The 24636-nt window shown below is 40.4% G+C and overlaps 1 protein-coding gene across 2 annotated transcripts in view; it reads left to right on the top strand.

The window, feature by feature from the left end:
- Positions 1-23392, top strand: part of PAPSS1 (3'-phosphoadenosine 5'-phosphosulfate synthase 1) — a 75942-nt gene extending 52550 nt beyond the window's left edge. For both annotated transcript variants that reach the window (XM_037897014.2, XM_037897015.2), the window contains exons 9-12: positions 56-191; positions 3492-3760; positions 14498-14727; positions 22701-23392. In XM_037897014.2, the coding sequence (XP_037752942.1) occupies positions 56-191; positions 3492-3760; positions 14498-14727; positions 22701-22839 (774 nt within the window). In that variant the 3' untranslated portion in view covers positions 22840-23392. The remainder of the gene's footprint in view (positions 1-55; positions 192-3491; positions 3761-14497; positions 14728-22700) is intronic.
- The last annotated feature ends 1244 nt before the right edge of the window (positions 23393-24636 follow it).

The raw sequence follows: 24636 nt of genomic DNA, 5'->3' as shown, positions 1-24636 counted from the left end.
AGTGTTTTTGTTTTAATTTATATGCTGACAAAACCTCTTCCACTCTTTCTTCTAGATGGTGATGGAGCAAGGGGACTGGCTTATTGGTGGAGATCTACAAGTCCTTGACCGTATTTATTGGAATGATGGTCTTGACCAATACCGTCTCACTCCTGCTGAACTAAAGCAGAAATTCAAAGAAATGAATGCTGGTGAGTCACTTTTGTAGCTGTATCCTAGTATTCTCCATATTATCCAGGAGCTTACTGCTGCAAGACTGAATGGGCTTCTTGCCCAGGAGGGACAAACATCATTTGTGGGACATGTATTTTGAAAATGTTTTCAGTATCTTGGAAAACTTGAAATTCTGTCTTCTAGATGAAAAATGGGCTGACATATTCTTTAAAATTTGGGTGAGCTGTTACTTGCCCAAGGCATCATAGCAAGTCAGTGACCATTGAAGATCTGTCTTCCCAGTACCGTTCAGAAACCACTAGATGGCTGCTCCACAACTACATTCCACAACTCAGGAAAAGAAGAGATAACACTGGCTTGTGGTGCAGCATGATTTTAAATGATCATAAGGAAGATGTACACTAAACCTCTCCCCAGTATGTTCCCAGCTGGATAAAAGAGTACAAGTCTGATTGATTGATTTAATTCAGTTCTTCAGAAATAATTCACTAAGCCATTGCAATATTGAGCCAGAAAGGTAATCTTCAACAACAAGCAAGTGCCTTTTTTCTCCTTCCAGATGTAAAAGAGAGCCTGACTGCTTTTGTTTGTTAGAAATAATGTGTCCACACACACACACACACACACACACACACACACACACACACACACACACACACACACACACACACACACACACACACACACACACACACACACACACACACACACACACACACACACACACACACACACACCCACCCCTTTAGAGGACTGGATTAGCTTGACGAACTAAAGACTGAAATCTGAACTAGTTGGAGAGGAAGCCATGTTTTGTCAGGCTGTCTAAATTTAACTGTGTGGGTGTGTTAATACCTGTGAAACTCAGACTCCTGACAAACTCTTGGTGGGGTGGAGGTTGGGTACGTGGCTTTTTTCTGTGAAAGATTTGACATCCCTGATCCTTCAGTTGAATGCCAAGAATGCTCCCTCTTCAGTTCCCGAGTCCTCAAAGAAGTCCTCCAGCAAAACCAGGGAAGACAATTGGTATTTCTGATGGCTTGAAGGGCAAAAAAAAAAAAAACCCTTTCTTAAAAATAAAATCTTTCAGACTCCTTTGTAGATCATAAAGAACCCGCCCTCCCCCTCACCCCCCCAAAAGCACAAGTATAGTTTTTTTTTCAGGTCGCCTTTGATGACTGCCTTTTAAATGAGCCAAATATTATTGGTGTTCTGTAATTCTTTGGAATGCCTTTATAGTGTTTTTCCTTACATATTATCTTCATTGCCTTTTACACTCTTTTAATTAAAATCTATTCCATGCTGCTCTTTGGGAACAAAACACATGAGCCTTGCAAGGAAACTAGTATAACAAAAGGTATTGGAACTTTTTTAGAAGTATTTCGGATCCAATTACTAGCTTCACATCAGAGAAAAGTAACCATTGTGTTAGTTTATTTGTTTTCCGTTTTTAGAGGTTCCTGTTAGATAAATAAGTAACAGACCAAGTGGTAATGGCTTGGCAGTAAAGTTGTTTGTTCTTTGCTCTTCTAGCGGAGCCGCAACAAACGGGCTGCTAAGAAAGCACTGTAAGGTGTGGGAGAGGGAGGTAAAAGATGGAACCAAATCAGCTATACAGAGTTTGAGATATAGAATCCTTACTTTAAGTCTTAGTTATCCAGTGAGCAGACAAACAGTTGTCTGACATCTGAAAAACCTGTTATCCTGGCTTCATTATTTCCTTATAACAAGTTGGTGGTGCTACTGTGCAGTCATGCATGATCCTCATGTCCTTCATTGATTTTCAGTGGAAGGAAAAACACTGTGGTTTTTTTGGTTTGATGTATTGTTGAAATGATTTTAAGGTAATATTAACTCTAGTCTACCTATGTCAGCTGCTTACGCTACATAAACTCTACTATGGTGATTAAAGGTGGAAGAGACCTATTAGGTTGTGTCAAATCCCCTTGTAAAAGGTAGGCTACATTCCTTTTATAGTGGGGGCAGGTGGAAGGGAGGGAAGAGGCAGGAAACGAGGGGGGATATTAAAAGAATTCTATTGACATCTCAGATAGTCTGTAGACTGTGTGCTTCCTCAAGTTTATGATCTGGTTATTTTGTAGACTAGTTCATTAAGACCTCCGTGTCCAAAGAACTTTCATGTTCTGGGATCACTGCTAATGTGATGCCTGTTTGGTAGAGTTCAGCAGCAAGCTACTGGATTTGGATCACTCTGGCAGCTTTATGTTCAACAAATGCCATTGCTGTTGCTTATGGAGAAAAGTTTGTGTATTCTAGATAATAGGGGTGCGTTGGTTCATGTATTACATAACATTTTCTTCTATGGATATTATGTATACCTAAACCAAAACCAGTATCTTAAATTTCATCCAGAATCCAATCGGTAGAGCCTTGAGCAGATACAAAATTTATATCCGCGGATATCTGCGGTGTTGCAGGGCTCTACCTGTAAATGAGCAAGTCCAGCAGGGCCATGGCCAGCAACCGTGCCAGGAACTGCAGCAGCAGGTCAGCTGCCACTTGCAGGAGCCAAGGGGGAGGGATAGGTCAGTGGTTTGAACATTGGCCTGCTAAACCCAGGGTTGTGAGTTCAATCCTTGAGGGGGCCATATAGGGATCTGGGGCAAAAACTGGGGATTTGTCCTGCTTTGAGCAGGGGGTTGGACTAGATGACCTCCTGAGGTCCCTTCCAACCCTGATATTCTATGAGTGCCGAGCCTGGGCAGCTCCTCTGGCATGGCTGTACCGCCCCTAGCCCTACCCACTGGGCGAGCACCAGGTTCACCAGCAGCTGTCCCTGCTCATGCTAGTATATGCAAGTGGCTAGCACGCTCCCAGACAGGAGATGCAGACCACTGCGTGGGAGGGACCATGGGACCAGCTAGCTTTCTATGGACCCTGGTTTGAGAACCTCTTGGTAACCAGTACAGATCATGGATCACAGCTGCAATGTGCTCTTGGAGAGATGCCCCACTCAGTAAGCAGACTTGTTTTTCAGTCTATTTTTCTGAATACATTTAATGGGGAGTAGCGCTGTGTAGAGCTCATTGCAGTAGTCTAATTTTCTGAGTGATTAACATAATTGTATAGGCAATCCATTATTGACACAACTTGATAACCAAAACCTGGACTTATTTTTTGCTTCTGCCCTGTGCGTAAGGTTTGAATCCATGCTGATTGGCTAGTTCGAAAATGCTGATAAAGTACATAAAGCAGTGATCACAATTTAACATTGTTGAATCATGCAGTCTACTGCTCATGGTCTGAACTTCACAAATAGTAACTCTAACCATTTTGGTCCTTTTTTCTTTCCATAGATGCTGTCTTTGCATTCCAGTTGCGCAACCCAGTGCACAATGGCCATGCTCTGTTAATGCAGGATACCCATAAGCAGCTTCTAGAACGGGGCTACCGGCGTCCAGTTCTGCTCTTGCATCCACTTGGTGGCTGGACAAAGGAGGATGATGTTCCTCTGATGTGGCGTATGAAGCAACATGCGGCAGTACTGGAGGAAGGAATATTGAATCCAGAAACAACAGTGGTGGCCATATTTCCATCTCCCATGATGTATGCTGGACCAACGGAGGTAGATAAATTGTGAGAGTATAAAAACAATGCCAGTGTTACTCTGTAATGCTTTGTATTATTGCGCTGTGTATTTTTTTTTTTAAACTGGCAGTTGAGCCTTTAATAATAATCTTCTCTTCCTTAGCAAACAGCACCACAGAAATCTCTTTCCTATTCAGGCAAATATCTGTTTCTATGTAGTAATGGGTTTAAAGTGGGAGATGGGAGACAGAGCAGTGTCAGATTTTTAGATGCTGTTTCCTTTTTTCTGTTAAAAAGACATGATGATACATATCTCTTCACCTTTTCTTTTTAGATGAAGTTATAAAGTCTTGTAACATATTGAATAATTGCCAAAAAACAGGGATTTTAGAGATCCTAGTTTTATGTCCCAATTAAAATTGGGACAGTGGGGTGGGTGGATGGGTGTGTGTCTTTGGCAAACTTAATCTAGGGAGAATTGCTTTACGGCATTACATAAAAATGACTATGAAATAACTTTTGGCAAGATTTTATTTAGAGGTTTGCATTCAAATTGAACCCTCTAGAGGTTGTGGGATACAGTAAAGAGAATTAAATGTTGACATTTGGGGGAGATTATTTGGCTCAGGGGACATTGGTTCTATATCTCATTACCATTTTTTTTTTTTTTTCCATCGGGCCATGGGAAGTTCAGATCCTGACTAGGTTCACAGTAACTGAAAATTAACCGTCTGATGGCGTTGTGATGGACTTAGTCTAGTTACTGTAGACAGGGAGTCCACATAGCAAAAATCAGCAGTGACATTTAATGTTCAGTGACCTCTCGTTGGCAGGCAAGGTAGTTATGGAGACTGAGCGGCCTTTTCACCCACAGAGAAAGGTAGCTCCAGATCACAGTTGAGACGTGTTAGCTAGGCACTATGGGAAGCTTGTGCTGTTGCTTGCGGTGGATGTGTTGCCACCTTTCACTAAAACTAGATTCATGCAGTTTTTTTAAAAAAAATTCTCTCTTTTGACATTAACAATGTTCTTGCTTTTGGCTACTTCTTGTACTCTGTTGTGGTTTAAGAAAACCAAAAACCTGTAAATTAAGTCGCTTATGAATACAGTGTCCCTGTTTCCATGTTTTCCAAGTGAAAATCTTGAGTGTGTAAGAGGGATTTGAACAAAACTCTACCCACAACCTTCAGTCGTGATACTGAATAAAATAAGAAACATCCCCTAATTTATGCAGCATTTCCAATGACCTCAGAAAGCAGCCTGCCAGTAATGTATTTTAACCAGCTAAGGGAAAAAAAAAAAAGACACTCTTCCTTTAATCATTTTCTGTAGGTCATTTAGAAGACATTGGTACCAGATTTGTTTCTTTAGCGCAAATGATTTACAGAACAACAGGCAGCTGTTAAGCCAGTATGGTTATCAACAGGATGTACATGGTTTTCCAGTCCGTAAAGATTTAATGGGCATGTTTTGTAGGCCTCAATTTAGCATTTTTGTACTTTAAAAACCTCTTTTTATGGTGTGTTGGGTAACCAGCTAGGAAACTATATTTGCAGTCCTGACAGTTATCTCTGAAGGAAAAGAATCAACTCCAAAAAGGGCAAATGCCATATAAAAACCTTAACTGCTTCAACCACTGGGGAAGATGAGCGCATTGTCAAGGAATATGAATGCATCACACTTGGACAATAGTTGCTGATTATGTTCTTGCCTCTCACACTTACACTTTATATGATTCTAAAGCTTTTTGAAATTATTCTAATGAAACATCAGTTGTATCCTCCACCAGATGTCATTGTGGCTGAGATTTCTTGGTTGTTATTAGCAGTATGATAGTACAAAACAGGGGTGGCCAACCTGAGCCTGAGAAGGAGCCAGAATTTACCAATGTACATTGCCAAAGAGCCACAGTAATATGTCAGCAGCCCCACATCAGTTCCCCTCCCATCTGCTGATCAGCGCCTCCCTCTCCCTCCCGCACCTCCTAATGAGCTGTTTTGTGGAGTGTAGGAGTAGAGGGCATGGCAAACTCAGGGGAGGGGATGGGAATGGCGGGGGGGGGGGGGGGAGGGGACAGAGCCAGGGGTTGAGCAGTGAGCACCCCTCCACCCCTGCTCGGCACTTTGGAAAGTTGGCGCCTGTAGCTCCTGTCCTGGAATATACAAGGAGCCGCATATTAACTTCTGAAGAACTGCATGTGGCTCCGGAGCCACAGATTGGCCACCCTTGGTATAAAACATAAAATTTTCCTTTAGAGATCAGGAAAAGCCCAACAGCTATAGTGGCCCATCTGCATGTTGCTTGTGTAAGTGATGGTGTATTCATGGTGCAAATGTGTAAAATAGACTTCAGATGCTTTGTTTGTACCCATAGCTCTCATCAGCAGTGGAATCCGGTACATGTGCTGTCTAGCTGTGGTCAAGGTGAAAATTCATACCAGTTGTACGGTGGTAATTCTGTAATTAGTTCCTGGTTCCAGTATTTGCACAGTACTTTGATACTATATGAGCTCCCCTCTTAAACGTTAAATCCTGTGTTTCTTGCCGTGTTAACACTTGCATTATAATTTAATGCAGAATACAGTGTCATGCATAGTTACCTAACACATAGGATATTCATCTTTCAATAGGAGATCTGTGTATGAAGCAGCTGCAGAAGCAGGCCTTTGACTCTTAAAACTGTAAAAATGCGAATTTACATTTTTGCATGTAAATGTTTGGAGTAGGAAGATGATTATAGGTGTCTGCAGAAGTCTGTTTAAACCTAACTTTTTGCTGAAGCAATTTTTATTTCTAAAGTTGCATGTTTCTAATGTCACAGTAACATAACAGTCTCACTCTGATCTTCTGTATCACTTTTTTTTCTCAGTGGTTGCCTGGTATTTTTCTTTTAAGACATTTTAATTACCGTCTAACTCAGTGTGTCTATTTTATGTTATGTATGTTAGTTTATAGTTATTTTTATGAGAGGATAAGAATGTAGTTTTAAAAATTTTGTGTTCACACTATCAAGTGCAATATTCTGTAAGCTACACCCTTGGAGTCTTAAAAGGTCACCTGCCCTGCAGGGAATTTTCTAACTTGCAGGGTGAATTCTATTGATTTCCTATAAAAGACACACTCTTCCTCAAGATAGGTAGAATTTTAAGGCATCAGGATTGTACACTGAATGAAAACATGCACATGCACAAGGTGCTGTACTTGTTAAGCTGAATTTAATTCCCCTCCCCCCCCCCCCCACTTGTTCACATCAAAAAGTGTGAAGGTTGACAAACATGAGAATATTTCCTGTTAAGGGGATAAATTGATATCCGCTGAACTTCTCTATCATTTTCAGTCAGTTACTTACTATATATTGTACAGCTAAGCCACACACTGAAAATATTACAACTAACAACGAAAGAAGAAAATTTGCTTAAGAACTAATTGTATAACTGGTTATACTAGAAGCCACAGAACTGCTGCTTGGTTACAAAAAAATCTAGTTCCATAAGAGCCGAAGATATTTAATCGGTAGGTGTTACTTTGTCCTATCCAAGATTACATCATAAAAAGACTCCAAGTGGTTTTACTCATAACACACTTAGATTGGGATTTCAAAGGTGAGGGAATTAGGTGCTCAACTTGTAGTGAAATTCAGTGGGATTTGGATGCCTAAATCCCTTAGGCTTATTTTGAATACTAGGAAAAATATCTAAAACATACATGGAATCACACGATATGTTACACTTTGGAATCTAGTGAGTATTACTTGCAGTCTTTCTATCCACCTGTTATGTTAATGAGGATTATCTACAGACAGACGTTAAACAAGTTCCTCACTTCTCTAAAAACAGTTCTGTGTTTGGCTGTAGAGGAATGTCAGTTCTGTTCAATGTGGCATAGTCTACACAGAATTTGCTTTTTAAAGAAAAAAATTTCTCCCTTCAGTAAATAGCTTATCAAGAGGGAAAAAAAATGGCAAAGTTGAGCTGATGGAATGAGTGAAGCTTGTAACTATGAACTTTACAAAAAGTAATGTAGGAAAAAAAAGTTGGCATGTCTCAGTTTTTAAAATGTGTGAGTGTATATAAGTGCATATTAAAAACAAACAATATGTTTTAATATTTAAATGCTGCTTTAAGATTGAAATTTTAACAAAAAGTCAGGAAATGCAAAGGTAAAGTTTCTAATAAGTGTTATTTCCTACCTTTTTCATTCAGGATATATTTCAGTCTGACAAGTAATCAGAAATAGTGCACAGATGCAGTATGGCCGTGTTTAAAATTGCTGTGGGAACTGTAACTTTCACATTTTCCTACTGTTGAGATTTGTAGTCTTAAAACTATTTTTCCTTGATGTAGGGGAAGTAATTGTAGTAATGTTCTATTCTTTTAAGTTCCGGAATCTTTCTGTTGACAACCTAGTCTGCTTGAATATATTGCTAACAGAAATAGCAGTGACTTTGGAAATACACGAGAAATACTGTTCCTTTGTCTATGTGACATGAGGAATACCCATCTTCTAAGACTCTAAGGGACAGATTTTCAAAAGAGCCCTGCATGCAATAGCTCCTGTTTAAACACCTAAACAAAGTGGACAGATTTTTGCATTTGTGCTCAGCATCTGTTGAGACTAATGGGAGCTGGGAGTCATCTGTTGAGACTAATGGGAGTAAATAACACTTCCTTATTTACTTTCTTCACACTAGTCATGATTTTATAGACCTCAGTCGTATCCCCTCTTAACCGTCTCTCTTTTCCAAGCTGAAAAGTCCCAGTCTTATTAATCTCTCCTCATACGGAAGCTGTTCCATACCCCTAATAATTTTTGTTGCCATTTTCTGAACCTTTTCCAGTTCCAGTATAGGCCACTTGCATGCCAAATGGAAAAACTGTTCATTCCCTTGCCTATGTTTGTCAGTTTGGGCTCTTCTGTATATCTTGAAGTAGTTCTTGGTGAGAGCTGCTCTTTTACACAGGAATAGCCGTATGGGATCAGACCCAAGGTCTGTCTAGTTCAGTATCCTATCTCCATTAGTGGATAGCACTAGAAAGCTGCAAGCAACTTCTTGATAGGTTGATATGGGGTAATCTGGCCCCATGAAAGTCTCATCCTAATCCCTAATAACTAATCTGTCTTCAGCCCTGAAAAATTGAGATTTCATCTCCTTTCTGCTGCAGAGCTACTCTCCTCCTTCATCACTAATGGGTAATGCTACCTGTGGAGTTTTGGATGTGATCCATTGTTATTGCTGGAGTCTCCAGGACTAAGCCTTGCCCTTCAGATCAGGCCACCAGATCTTCTGCATCCAGTGGTATAACAAAATAGCAGTTCAGAAGGGGCAGAGGGTCCCGGGAGGTGGTGGTCAGGGAACAAGGAGCAGGGGGTGTTGGATGGGTCGCGGGTTCTGAGGGGGGCAGTCAGGGAGCGGGAAGTGGGAGGGGTTGGATGGGGGTGGAGCACAGCCTTCCATACCCGGCCCTCCATACAGTTTCGCATCCCGATGTGGCCCTCGGGCCAAAAAGTTTGCCCACCCCAGCCTAGGTCTTCAAAGTTGCTGCAGACAAGATGTTAAAATCCTGCACCAGTTGGAATGCTAGGCATCTGAAAAACTGTTCATGAAGAAAGATTCACAGCTCCCTCTACAGTGGTTCTAGTGGCCTTGCGGGAAGCTGCATCTGCGGAAGATTTGCAAAGTAGGTTTCGATTCCCCTGCGCAGGTATCTACTTGTAGGAGGTGCTACTGGGTTGGTTCCCAAATAATTCCTTTAAATTACAAATCTCTTGCTGAATATGGGGTGAATGTCTGTTTCTGCCTGTTATTCTATTACAGTAGTTAAAACTCTCTTCTTTTCCTTTCACTCCCTCGTTCTGTGGTACACTACTTCCCATTAGTGATGAAAGAGGAAAAAAGCTGTGCAACAGAATGAGAAATTTATGACCTGGTAATTCTCTTTGTTAGCAGATTCTCTCCTTATTCAACCTACCCTGGTGGTCTGGTAAATGACTAGAATGCAATTTGTAACAAATTGAAATTTTTTTTCCCTAAAAAGACTTGACCATTTAATTGATTTAAGGTTGTTATATATAAATCAAGTTATTATTTTAATGCTAATCCATTGCTGGAGGATTTTTACAGTTTTGGAAGAACTCTTCTGGTGGCCTGAGCTGCAGGGTGGGACTTAGTGCTGGAGCCTACAGCAACATTGGATTGCCTCCAAATTTCTTAGGTAAATGATATTAACCCAGTAGTGATACATGAGGAGAGAAGCTGTTAACAGAAAATTATCAGGTAAGAAATTGCTCATTCCAGTATAACTTTGATTATGACCTAAAAGTCATTCATCAGAAGTTAACATTTTTCTATTTAATTGCTCAATTCTTGACATTTGCTGACTTATTCTACTGTGAAAACTCCTTATGATAAAAGAAGAGGACAGTGGGGAATATGCAGTCCTTTGGCACTGTGCCTTCCAGCAGTCTCTTTAGTCTCTTGCCATCTTGCAGAACTTGCTAATTGATCAAACTGTCTTCAAGATGCCAGATGCCTCCTGATCTACTATGGCCACCCAGTGTAGTTTGGAAGGCCAGGGAAATGCAGATGGAAAGTTGTTTTTAGTTTGACTTCAGTTTGGCAAAAGTAAAACTGCTGAAAGTGGGTAAATATTTATTTCATAGTACTGATTAACCTATAGTAATGTTTGCAATTAAAATGTTTATATATGTAATTTTTTTATTGCTCTGATGGGATTTTTGGCAGGGAATTACTGGGCTGCATTTCTTTTAGAGGAGAAACGTATTTAATTTTAAAATGGAAATGTGGAGCCAGATCGCATTTCACTGATGAAAAGACTTCCTTTGTATTAATCTGTCATTATACTATAGGCCAAAAAAAAAGGAAAAATAAAACATTTTCAGAGAAACTAAGTGTTCCCAAAAAGGATAGCAAAAAAATTAAAGGTTGCGTATTTTTCTTCTCAACCATGTTAAACACAAATGAACAACCCTTTTCCCCACCTCAGCCCTCCCTCCCCCCAGAATTAATATAGAGTCTATTAGGATTCGCAGGTGGGATTTTCAAAAGTGCCTAAGGACCCAATTTTCAAAGGTATTTAGGTGCTGAGAGATGTAGATTAGCACCTAGTGGGATTTTCAAAAACACCTGAGCGGGTTAGGCACCTAACTCCGATTGATTTCTGAGTGAGAGAAGCTTTGGGGAGTTTTGGATTTAGCAGTGATATGCAGAGGTGTTGGGAGCAGGGAGCCCAGAATCTCATCAGAGGTGCTCGTAGCCACCTCCACTCCTGCTTTGTCTCAGCGAACCGAGCAAGAGTGCCAGGGGTGCGGAGTGCTTGAGCCATCTGTGCACTAAGAGTTCCCTACTTCCATGCAAAACAGTGCAACGTTTACTCCAACTGTGTTAGAAATAGCCACCTTCTTACTGGTTGGAGTGTTGAATTGATATATTGAAGTAGATGGCTAATGTGTGAATCCTGTAGATTTTAATTAATGGTTTATGTTTCAGTGTGTTGTATTGGGTGATTGTTAATAAAGGGAGTTTTTTTATGTAGCAATAGGTTGTAGTGTATTAATATGGGAAACTATTGCCTGTCCATGTTGCTTAAGTGATGTGGTGGTTTATGCATAACTGTTTTTTCAATAATTGGCATTTATGGTTGGAGATAAGTGTTGCGCATTTTATGCAGAGATGAAGAGGAAAGATGTGCATTATGGTGGGCGTGTCTGGGTGAGGTAATATACATATGGCAAAACTATGGTGGATGGGTGAACATTGAGTTAGGGATTTCCTGTGGTGGCTTTTTATTTCCTTTTTTTTTAATAATTGTTGTATTGGTGATATATGCAGTTGAGCAACCTTACCTGCTTTTTAACATTTTGTTGGGACACTGTATATTCAGCTCATGGATCATTTCCCCCGCTCCCTGTCTTTTAGTACCAAATAAGAAGCATAGTTATTTGAACACAGGTGCACTTTTAAATATGCATTTCCGAATTTTGCTGTTGTAAAGCAACGTTGTGAGAGAATGCATAATCTTTTAGGGAAGTGCATTTTACTCTATCAGATTAACTTTTAAATTTTGGGGGGAGTATTGAGGATTGTGCCTAGAAATTGTAATATTATGGAATGGAGAAATAGTGTGTGCTTGGGTCTAAACTATTGCTATCGTTTATTTTAGTATCCTCAAGAATACTCCAGGATATGTGCTCCCTCATGTCTCAGATCAGTGTTCCAAACACTATGCTAAAATTACTGTATTTTAAATATGTAGAAGACCCAAGGAAATCTTAGATGTCATTGGATTGCCTGGAGATGAAGCACCACTTTTATGGGCAATACATATAAAAATGATGCAGAAAACCAGTTTAATTTTAGGATAGGTCTAGATGAAGGCTTATATTTACATGTTTAAATATTTGAGGAAAAACTTGTGTTTGTGTGTTTGTTTGATTAGGATGTGGAAGTCATTTCTGTATTATCAATCAGAGGCTACCTACCTATGGTCATCCACTGTTTGAAGGTGTGAGACACTCTTCTGACACGGCATGTGTGACTGGTTGGATCACAGAAACCCCCTTGGGAACTGCCAACTGATGTGCCAAGACTACTTCTGCCCCTGCTTTCCCTGCCAGTTTGGGACTCCAGCACCCTGTCTTGTTGAGCCAGACATGCCAGTCTGCTCCAACACATACCCAGGGTCTGATCCACGCACCCCAAAGCTGCAGACTTAACTGAAAGCAGTTTAAGAAATGTTCCTGTCTTTGACACTAAGATGCCCAACTCCCAATGGGGTCCAAACCCCAAATAAATCTATTTTACCCTGTATAAATCTTATACAGGGTAAACTCATAAATTGTTCAACCTCTATAACACTGACAGAGAGATATGCACAGCTGTTCCCTCTCCTCTCCCCCCAGGTATTAATACATACTCTGGGTTAATTAATAAGTGAAAAGTGATTTTATTAAATACAGAAAGTAGGATTTAAGTGGTTCCAAGTAATAGCAGACAGAACAAAGTGAATTACCAAGCAAAATAAAATAAAACACGCAAGTCTAAGCCTAGTACAGTAATAACACTGAATACAGATAAGATCTCACCCTCACAGATGTTTCTATAAGTTTCTTTCACAGACTGGACACCTTCCTAGTCTGGGCACAATCCTTTCCCTGGGTACAGCCATTGTTCCAGCTCAGGTGGTAGCTGGGGATTTCTCATGATGGCCACTTCCTTTGTTCTCTTCCACCCACTTATATATCTTTTGCATAAGGCGGGAATCCTTTGTCCCTCTGGGTTCCCACCCCCCCTTCTCAATGGAAAAGCACCAGGTTAAAGATGGATTCCAGTTCAGGTGACATGATCACATGTCACTGCAAGACTTCATTACCCACTTGCCAGCCCACAGGTATACAGGAAGACTTACAAGTAAAGAAGAGCTATCTACAGGTAATTGTCCTGGTTAATGGGAGCCATTAAGATTCAAAACCTCCATTAATGGCCACACTTTGCATAACTACAATAGGACCTCAGAGTTATATTTCATATTTCTAGTTTCAGATGCAAGAGTGATACATTTATACAAATAGGATGACCACGCTCAGTAGATTATAAAGTTTGTAATGATACCTTACTAGAGACCTCTTGCATGAAGCATATTCCAGTTACATTATATTCACACTCATTAGCATATTTTTATAAAATCATACAGAGTGCAACGTCACAGCATGTTAGTTCAGTTACATTTCTTGATTTTGTAGGCTTATCCGAACAGCACTTGTGCATTGCTCTCTACAGGCAGGTTAATTTTGACACTGCTGTTAAACATTAAAAACATAGTGATTTACACATTAGGTCTCTTTGTTGTAGTCTCTTGTCTTTTTATAGTGGGCAATACCACATGTTTCAGAGGAAGGTGTCAAAAAATCTCTGAAATATATCTACATTAACACTGTAATTTTTCACCTCTAGGGGAAACTTTCTTCCCTAACTCATAAGCTTATGTTTAGAAGGCTGAAACAGGACACCTCTTTTAACTTCATTGTTGTTAATACAACTACGATACTCTTATCCACATGAATAGCTAATCTGTTTTAAATCCTACTGAGCTATTTACTTCCACGCTGTCCTACACAAGGGAGTTGCATAGGCTAATTATATTACTTAGCGTTTGCCCTTATAGTTTTTTTTATTTAGTTCCTTTAAATTTAGAGGTCCCAGCTGACCATTCTATTCATTATTCATTCCATTCATTCGTCATGTCAACATATTCTTTCCAAGTTGTGTCATCCTATTAATCTCCTACAGAAGCTTCTCCCTACATCTTAACATGACATCCCTAGGGCAACTACAGTAATTGGTTACATGGAAAAGTAAGAGGAAAGTATTCATTGTAGCCTGACTGTCTTTTAATGAAACTTAGCAGCTGGAAATGGAAAACCAGCACTGTGACCAGTCAGGTCTTCATGAACCTAATAGCAAGTGCTCTGTTGAACCCTCACTGATTTATGGCTTGTGAACTGCTTAACAAACTGGTATGTAATGTTGCTTTCAAGCAAACTCTTGTTTTATATTTTTACTGTAGAATAACAACAATATATACACTGATGCACATTTTATTTATTTTCTTGGGACGCATGAGACACCAGAGCCTAATTCTACGTTATAGGCAATAGTGTCAGTTTAGCAGTAGTAATAGTGTTGTTGGTCATCCCACTTACCTCCCACAACTTCTCTTTGTCTCCTGTTCGTTTGTTTTTCTCAAATTGTGTTCCAGGTTCAATGGCATTGCAGGTCACGGATGGTAGCAGGAGCTAATTTCTACATCGTGGGACGGGATCCAGCAGGCATGCCACACCCTGAGACTGGGAAAGATCTCTATGAACCAACCCATGGTGCAAAAGTGCTGACTATGGCTCCAGGCCTCAAAACATTGGAAATTGTACCCTTCAGAGTTGCAGCTTACAATAAGAAAAAGAAGGGCATGGATTATTATGACTCTGAACAGTAAGTTGTTTCTGAGTAATGTGTGAGGTTTGGGTTGTATTTTTGTTAAGTCTTTCAGCATTTATCACCTAGTTTTTGATTAAATAGAAGCTTCTCGGAGATCAGACAATTTGGTTTGGGAACACTTAGTCTCAGTTCACAGTTCTTAACTTGTTTTTTATCTTTGTATAGAAGAAATTATTTTAACCTCCACCTCTTTTGAGGTTGTTCTTCACTCTGTGTGTCCCAAAACAGTTTCTATATATATTACTGTGGTGCCTACCAGTGCAGTGCCACTGTAGTTGGAGATCATTTGCCATTTCATTTCAAACCACTTTCTTCAGGAGTTTAAAACACAACTGCTTTCATTTTATACTAGTTGATATCGCTGACAAGCTGTAAGGGTAGATGTCTTTCCAAAAAGACAGCATAAATTAGGTACGTTATGTCTATAGCATACATTGGGGTGGCCACCCTGGGGCTCCGGAGCCACATGCGGCTCTTCAGAAGTTAATATGCGGCTCCTTGTATAAGCACCGACTCCGGGTCTGGAGCTACAGGCACCAGCTTTCCAATGTGCTGGGGGGGGGGGCGGGTGCCCACTGCTCAACCCCTGGCTCTGCCACAGGCCCTGCCCCCACTCCACCCCTTCCCATTCCCTCCCCTGAGTTTGCCACTCCCTTGCTGATCAGGAGGTGGAGGAGGGAGAGGGAGGGGCTGGGAGAGGAACTGATGTGGGGGGGCTGCTGGCGTATTACTGTGGCCCTTTGGCAATGTACATTGGTCAGTTCTCGCTCCTTCTCAGGCTCAGGTTGGCCACCCCTGGCCTACATCTACCCTATACTACATCTGGGTGCTATGTGGTGTATCAGGTCTCAGTTATCAGGGCAAGCAAGCTGCCTGTATCACGTGGCCTGCTGAGGGGTGTTGTGTGGCACTGCTGCTTTTCCCCCAGTGGCTGGCCTCTGTGAGAGCTTCCTGTCCCTTCTGGATACTGACCTGATCTATGAGCCGGTCTAACTTTTTTCTGTGTATACATACAACCACCCCTAACTCTTGTTGCCGTCCAGTTCGGGCAATAGAAAAAATGTGGCTGTGCTGTAGGGCCTGCGCATGTGACCACTATGCGCCTATTGCTGAAGTTGCAGGATCCCTCCCTTGGGATTTTTCTGTAGGGTAGGAAGGGTGGTCTAGGGAACAGGGCAGTGGACTGGGACTCAGGAACCTGAGTTCAGTTACCAGCTCAGCCACGAATTTCCTGTGTGACCTTGGGCAAGTCACTCAATCTACCTCGTGCCTCAGCTCCCCTTCTGTAAAATGGGAATAATACTTCCCTACCATCCAGGGGTATACGGTGAAGATAAAATCAATCGGTGATTTGAGGCACCCAGATCCCATGGTGATGAGGGCCGTATAAGAAAGCCAGTGCTTTTTTTCCCTCCTACCATTTGTTTGAGGCTAGTGCTTGCAAGCCCAGGCAGCTGCTAAGACGAGAGAGGTTAAATGGTTTTTTTACTGGAGGAGTGAGGCCAGATGGAAGTAGGGAGGATTTAAGATGATATTCTGAAGAACTCCTAAACTCTGCAAAACTGAAAGTGACCGAAGCTGTGTTTTTTCTGGAGCTAAATAACTCCATAGGACCATGGATTTCACTCTTGTAGAGCTGAGCAGGTGTTCCCATCCCCTTCATGCTAGCTGGCTGAACTTGTGGGTGGGGAAGAGGAAAAGGTAGACAGACATGTTATGTTCAGCCTCGCAGCAGGGAGGGTACTTGTGCAATGCCGACAAGGATTAGATGGCAAATTTACAGAGGGAAATTATGCGGGCATTTGGACAGCCCGTATAACCATGTTGTACCTGGGCCCTGTATGATGCTTAACTAACAATTTGGGATGGTTAAGTAGTTTTGGGTGTCTACTGAGGCGGAGTAATTTTCAAAAGTGCTGTAGGTGCTAAGGCGTCCAAGTCCCACTGACTTTCAGTGAGACTAAGGGCTGGTCTATGCTGCAGAGTTAGGCGTGCTTATTTACATTGCTCAGTGCTGGGGAAAATGTCATGCCCTGTGTGATGTCATTAAGCCAGTCTAAGCCCCAGTGTAGACAATTTTAGGTTGATGGAAGAATGCTTCCATCGACCTCGCTACTGACTCTCAGAGAGGTGGATGAAAGAACCCCTTCTGTCACTGTAGTAAGTGGTTCTACACTTAGACGCCTAAGTGTCTAAGCAATTTTTGAACTGCTGGGACTTCGTCCCTGGGACTTAGTCCCTCTTGTAAATTTTACCATCGTTTATTTTTACAAAAGGCTTAATTTTAAAAGCTAACCTGGGATTAGGGACAGGGATTATGTGCATAGTTTGGACTGGTGCTGTTTATAATAACTGAGAGCAGTAGAACTCCTTAATATTGAAAAGTTACTAACAGCACCTAAATATTTCTGTATTTATATAAAATAAACTACAAGCTTTATAGTAATGTCAAACTAATGACATGAATATATTGTTACTTGAAGATGTCCGAGTATAGTGATACCATGGACTATGTAGTCCTAAATCAGCAATGTTAGCAATGGCAAGAAAGTTAAATCATTGAGTCTACCCACTTGGAAAAAGGGGTAGTGCATGGGGAGACTATCCATATGTTATACTGATAAGGTACTGTCACTGCTAGTGCATTGAATAAATATGCAGGCATGGCCATTAGATTAACCTGCTATTTAAGGGTCCTTGCTATAGATACAGTAGCAGTTAATATTGAGCATCTTATCCAACCAAACACTGGGCAAGTCAAGAGGAGTGTTCATGGAAAGGGTAATGTAAATGTTGGGGCTAGGAACTAGAGAATTAAGCAACTGAGAAATGTTTTCTTTAGTTGTAGTGGAAGGGAACCAGCAACAGACAGCAAAACTGAAATGTGACAACAGAACTCCCATTTCATGTGATGGAGAAAGTTCGTAGGGTGAAGCACTCTCAGAAAAAGACGTGCTTAGGAAGCAGAATTTTAAATCCTTTTACAAAGGGAATGCAAGCCAACCACCTGGGACTCAGAGAACTTGGCATTGCGAAGGGAAAACAGACTTAAATGTGTTCTGGGCTTTTCCTTTTGTCAAATGATCAAAGCAGAATTGTCGAGCATGCTGTGTTACCATTTCTTTGTATTGCTGGATAGCTGATCTCACCTACATTTCCGCAGGAAAACTTGAGCATTTTTGCTCAAAGCTGAACTTTTGTAGAATTTCCTCACAAGACTAAATTCTACTTCACTGAACTATTACATGCAGAAACCAAGATGGTACAATACTATGGTCCTGTGCTAACCCTAACTTTTAATGTGAAATTTTGTCATACTTACGGGTGATAACTGAATCAGTTAACATTAATACAAGCAAGAGGTTTGGAGAAAACTTCCAAATGAATTGTAATCATAACAGTGCACTAGGTGGGTGCAAAATTTGCTTGCTAGCCAAAAATATACTATGATGATAACCATGAAAAGGCAGCTGTTACACAGTTAATTACTTCAGTCAGGTGTAACTTTGCAAGGCTGCAGTTGGCAGCTAAATAACAGTAATTGTTTGGGAGAGGACAGATTCCCAAGTCTTTGCAAGAAGACTTTCCTGTAAAATTCAGCCACAGACTGTTGCTGAGAAGAAACTCTATTAAGAAAGGAAATTTGTTTAACAATCGAAAGAAACCACAGCAATCTTTGGAAAAATTAATAATTCTGTCTTGACGGAGAACCCTGTGAGATCCTCTTAGCTAAAGGAAGCCCATAAATACAGTTACCAGAGCAGGCTGTTTGTCCTCCCTCTAAAATGTGCTTGAAGCTAATCTATCTACATATGCAAGGAGTGATGCTTCTTTAGCCCCTTCTGTTGGCCCTGATAATGGGTTTTGGTGCTGCCAGTGGAAAATGGGAAACTTAAAATGTTAAACACTTACTTTAAAAGTGTGGGGGGAAACTTCAATTTGTTTAAACTAAACATTGCACTTTTCTCAGTAGCCTGCTATCATTCTGCCATGAGCAGACACTTTCCTGGAGGTTAAGGCACCAGACAGAGACTGAGACTCAGGAGAGCTGGGTTCAGTTCCTGCCTGTGCCACAGACTTCCTATGTGACCGTGGCCAAGTCCCTTAATTTCCATGCCTCAATTCCCCATCTCAAAACAAAGGTAATATTTCCTTCCTCTTACCCTTTGTCTTCCCGATGTGGACTGTAAGCTATTTGGGTTAGTGACTGTCTTCCTATTTTTTGTATGTAAAGCTCATAGCAGGGCATGATGTTGACCCTGATTTCTGCTGGGGCCTCTTGGTACCACTATAATTCAAAAAAATATTGAATGGTTAAACTTGTAATCTTTAAAGAGAGAGAGAAGCCCATTTTACTGGAGTGATAAGAACTCTGGTCTTGAAAAATGAAAGAAAATAATGAACTGTTAATCTATTTTGTCTGGTTTGTCAATTATCACATACTTTGTTTGATTTTTATATCGTAATTAGTGGTATAGTCCAGTTGTGTTACTGATGTACAATGTGACTAATGTGAAGACCAAGTGGACAGCACCAAATTGTTCTCTGTTTGCATCCTAATAGAATATAGGTTTCCACATGTAAAATGCTCTTTCTCTCTCTATCCATCTTGTCTTTTTAATTGACTTATTGCCATTTCCCCTTATTCAACTGCTTAGCTCTTTAGAACTGAGCTGCAACAGACTGTACTTGTTTTTGGGTCTCAGGCTTACACCAGGCTATAAATCTGCAGCGTTGTTGACCTTCAAATGCCCTTTCAGCTACAGAGGAGGCATGAGGAATACTATGGAGCTCTTTCTTCTCCCTCCCTCGTCCCCACCTCTGCTATGGGTTTAATAGAGCAATCTAACCCAAACTTCAATGCCCACTCACAAAACATATTTCATAGCACTCTCATGGAGATTTTACAGCTTCAGTATAACAGAGCTGCAATACGGTATGCTTTGGAGAAACTTTCATCATCTCACTGGTGCATATTTTGAAGATCAAGTTTTCTGTTTCCCACGCCACGTTGACAGTTTTCACAGCTAATTTATTCCTGTCTTTTTGGAATGTGTGTTTAATTGCTGTTGCTCCACAAATTGTAAAATTTAAGTGGAGTTGTTAATCCTTGTGCAGATCCTTCATGAAATTCCCTGCTGTACCAACCAATCCATATAGCTGCTCCCCAAAACAAAATAGTTTAAATGTTACCAGGCTAAGGGGGAAATAAACTAAGGACACACTCTCTCTTTTTTTGTTGTTGGCCACTTCTAAAAGGCTGTGAGTAACCTTTATTCTTGTGAAAGGTACTCCATCACATCAGTGCTACAGTCTGAAACACAACTGGCAGGAAAATAATTTTAAATAACTTGTGGAAGCATATAGGGTAATATAATTTGGCTCAGCCGAAACTAATTCCATCCCATAGAAATAATTTTCAGAGCGTCTAAGTCCTATTTTAAAAAGTGATTTAAGTACTTAGGAGCCTGAATTCCCTTAATTTAACTGAGCTTTAAGTTTCTAAGTGCCTAAGTCTTTTTTGGAAATGAGACTTATGTGCCCTTGAAATGTCCACCCAACATCAACGTTACTCTTATGGTAAAGGTGTCTTTCTGTCCCTTTCGTCGCCCCATTTTATTCCTGCCCAGCTTCCCATTCCACCGAGTAATGAGCACAAGAATTCCTAACGCATCCAGGAGTCCTCCTTAGCAGTCCTCCTTGATCTGCGTTGTTTAAGATATTTGTTTTTCTCAAGTAACACCTTTTCAACTGGAAGCAAACTATACCAATATGTGTTGTTTCAAAAGAATGCTGGGTCCTATTGAATCATAGTTTCAGTAATGGTATTGGATAAGGCTTCCTTTTCTTGCTAGTTACATCCTCCATTGCTAATACTCAATGGCATTATGATCTTTATCATTAATAAATATGTCAAATCGTGAGTGGTTGAACAATTAAAGCTACTTTTATAGTATTTTCCATTTTAAAATGGAAAACTTTCTGGCAATACATACAACTTCAAACCAAGGCCTATGCAACGACTAAGCAAACACTATTGGACCAGATCAGTAGCAGGTTTAAATTGGAATAGTTTCATTTCAGTTTAGCTAAACTTATTTATGCCAGCTGCTGAGAATCTGGCCCACTGGGTTTAAGGAAAGCCATGCATTATAAAAGAAAATGTTTGCTGGAGGAAAAAAGAAAAGTGAGGAAGAGGAGGAATAACTCCTTGACCAAATCAAAAATTTAATTTTATGAAGATTTGTGTAAATCTTTTTTAGATAGTAAAAGTTCTTCCAGTTTCTTAAAAAATTAGAACTTTTTAATGCAGCAATGGACCCCGAGACTTCTTTATAATATTCCCCATAATTCTCTAATCAGAGTTTCTTAGCCATCTGACATATCTTGCTTGAAGTCTTCAGGTCTGTGCTCTATGTGGCTGCTCCTTAGGGATGCTGTTATACAAACAGGGCCAGGGAGAGGTCAAATAGACCACGCATTGATGGAGATGCACTTAAATAGCATATCTGAGTCTCTTTAAATCCAAAGGCTGGTACCCTCTTCTGATCCTTTCTGGGAACCTGAGCCTCTGTTCAAATTCGCACCCCATTCCCTGCCTATAAACACATGCGAGCTTCAGAATTAACACCCCACAGAGTAGAATGTGGGGAGTCCGTTCTTACAGCTATCTTAATCTGTAAACTCTGTACTATCTTATTCACACTAGAAAATTAATCTGGGTGCTGCCTCCTGCAAACTATTGGAGAAAACAACTGCTTGTGTAGATAGGACAAAACTCTTTCCAACACAGTTATTGAGAGGTTGATAGACACCAGAGTCCTGTCTATGCTGGGGAAGAAACTTGATGAATGTTCCCTATTTTTCAGTCCAATTCAGAGCACAGCTCTTTTCCATTCCAGTACGCTCCCTTTAAAAAAATAGTTCAGTTAAGGTTTCTTATCTGATGGGTGTTGTATATTCTGTGTAGTTGAAGTACGTTTATATATATTTCTCCTTTGTTTCCGCAATCTGGGCACCCACACTACTGAGAGCAGGAAGCTCATTCTGGGCTTTACTGTTCTGCACCGGACTACAATTCAAATCAAAAAGCTGTGTTGCTAACTGCTTGTATGGTATGCATTGTGAAAGGGGACTGTGGAATGCTTTCTGTACTTTCCAGAGTTGCAGCCGTGTTAGTCTGTATCCGCAAAAAGAAAAGGAGGACTTGAGCACTCATGCTCAGATAAATTTGTTAGTCTCTAAGGTGCTACAAGTCCTCCTTTTCTTTCTATACCTTGCTAACCTCCAGCTTATGCTGAGCATGGTTTAGCACTTAAAGTTAAACTCTGCCCTCTGATGCACACACTTGGTTCTCATTTGTTTCAGTCTGAACCATGTGCATGTGAGGTCAGTATTTGGCTTTTATTTCAAACAGACTAGGGAAGAATGAGTAACAAATACATGTTGCAAATTGAACAAATGAAGTAAGTAAAATTGCTATATTTAATTTAACAATAAATCACTTTTGCTTAGGAACACTTGGTGGATTTTCTTACATTGTGTCTTTGTTTTCAGCTGTGTTGGATGTTGAACTTGAGTAGCTGATGATAGATAATCCTGATTGCCCTCAATTTTCCATCTCTCCTCCTGAATTTTATCTTTAGGAATTATAGCTGTAGGAAGATAAGCAGTGGACCAGGATGAAACTATCTGTCTTGAGCATGTGCGGACATACACACATACCCCTCATTTATCTTAAGAATATATATGTATATTCTATAGGGTGTATATACTTTCAGGATTTTCTGGTACTCTTCGTTAGCAGCATGTCTGAAACCACAGTTGTGTTCTCAAATATCACACTCCAAGGTGGGGTTTTATTAAAGTAGTATAAAGTCATTGTCAAAAAAAGGAGGAGGTAAGATCAGTCTCAGCTATAACTTCCATCTTTTCAATTTACATTCTCTCTTTATTTATTTTTTTAGCCATGAAGACTTTGAGTTTATATCAGGAACCCGCATGCGCAAGTTGGCTCGGGAAGGACAAAACCCTCCTGAAGGTTTCATGGCTCCCAAAGCCTGGACTGTGCTGACAGAGTACTACAAATCCTTGGAGAAGGCTTAGGCCTCTTATTAACTGCAGATCAATCTTTGACGCTTGATTTATTACCAAGAAGGGGACCACACAGTCACCGTTCATGCTGCTTTGTTGTGGTGTCTGTCAGGAAGTTCTTCCCTGGAAACAGACTCTTTCTCCCGAACTTAGCATCATTCGTTGCTTGTCTTATGTGTTCTATTATGTATTGGCACCTAACAAACTGCTGGTTTTAATGTCTTCTCTTTTATTACAGTCTATACTCTTGCAGTAGGATTTTTAACTCTTGTCTTTTTTAATATTATTTTTATGCCTTTGTCCTATGAACTCTGCAGCTGTTACATCGATGCAAATTTTTTTCATACACGATTTAAGCAGTCTGGTAGTTTTTAATTTCATGGTTTGCAGGATAAATGTAATGATTAGAACTATGGAAGTAAATGAAATATTTTAAAACTGTACTCAATACTTTTTCTGTCAACTAGTGATCACAGAAGCATTGTAACTTTAAGCTCTTGTTATATGTAATCTCAGAGAAAACTTCTTTATGAAGCTCAATTAAACTTTTTTGCTTTCTGTATTACATTTCGGAGTTTATTATTTTATTTTGTACTTCTGCACTGGAGCAGCAAAGTGAGAGAAATGCATAACTCATGAACAGAGAAAAATATAGGCTTTACTATTAATTATATGTAATGCTTATCCCAGAGGTTTAGGGTGGTGGTTGAATCTCTTTTATTTGCTTGTTGCCAATGGTGTAATATGTACTTAGTGTGAATGTTTTATCTAGTTGGATTTTAAGTCTTCCCAGTATTTGGTGCCACTTATTGTCTCATGACCTTAATACCTTTTTTAAAAAAAAATGTGGGAAATCCTGCATCCATTTTTCTAGTTACTTATATTTCTGCATATGTTCTTAGGCAGAGAGTTCATTCTCACCAAAAAAATCTTCAGGTCTTGGCTACTATTGCAATATAAATACATGTCTCATGAGAGAATTTAGCCCAACATTTGAACTCCCTATTTCCATCTTTTCAAGAGTTTTTGATGCAAAGTAAAATCTAGCCTTTTTTCTGGAACTTCTCAGTTTGCGTAAACGATGAAGCCCCGCACATTTCAGAGGTCCAGAAAAAATCTTTAACTAGTTAAATTCAGCATCCAAAACAATATTTACTGCAAAAATTACAAAAAGCAAATTCTCAGAAGAGTGAAATACAAACACTTACTTTCTGCTGCAGGATCTTTAGGGGAAGAGATGAAAGATCACACCAAGTGACTAAGTTTTAAAGCTTTATTGATAAAATAACATCGGTGAGTGTGGGCCAGAGGGAGGGACGCTAAGCCTCCCTCTGTGTTACTCGGCCTCTACCACAGAGGGTTCATACACCAAATACCAACCGCCGCTCCCTTCCCCCCCCCGCCCTCAGGGCAGAGCGAAAAACCCTAAATTCTCTTCTGCTCAGTCATGCTATGGCTGAGGGTGGGGCACACCTTTAATCATAAAATCCTCAACATGAAATACCAACCGTGCTGGTCAGAGCAAACATGAAATACCAAGGGAAGACCAGTTGGTGCACTCCGCAGGGCCGGTCGTGCTTTCCCCCCTTCCCCCACCCCCCGCATTCTCCACCAAAACTGTGACAGATTTATGTTCTCAATCTGCCTGGGGCGTCAGGTGATCAGGCTGAGGCCACAGGATCTTTAGGGGAGGAGATGAAGGAGCACACCAAGTGACTAAGTTTTAAAGCTTTATTAATAAAATAACAGCGGTGAGTGCGGGGTGCTCACCACGTCATTCAGAGGAAGGAAGGAAGCGTTAGTGCCCCA

The sequence above is a fragment of the Chelonia mydas genome, chromosome 4 (assembly GCF_015237465.2).
Source record: "Chelonia mydas isolate rCheMyd1 chromosome 4, rCheMyd1.pri.v2, whole genome shotgun sequence".
Classification (NCBI taxonomy): Eukaryota; Metazoa; Chordata; order Testudines; family Cheloniidae; genus Chelonia; species Chelonia mydas.
Note: the sequence above shows the minus strand (reverse complement) of the source record. Positions and strands in the feature narration are given on the sequence as shown.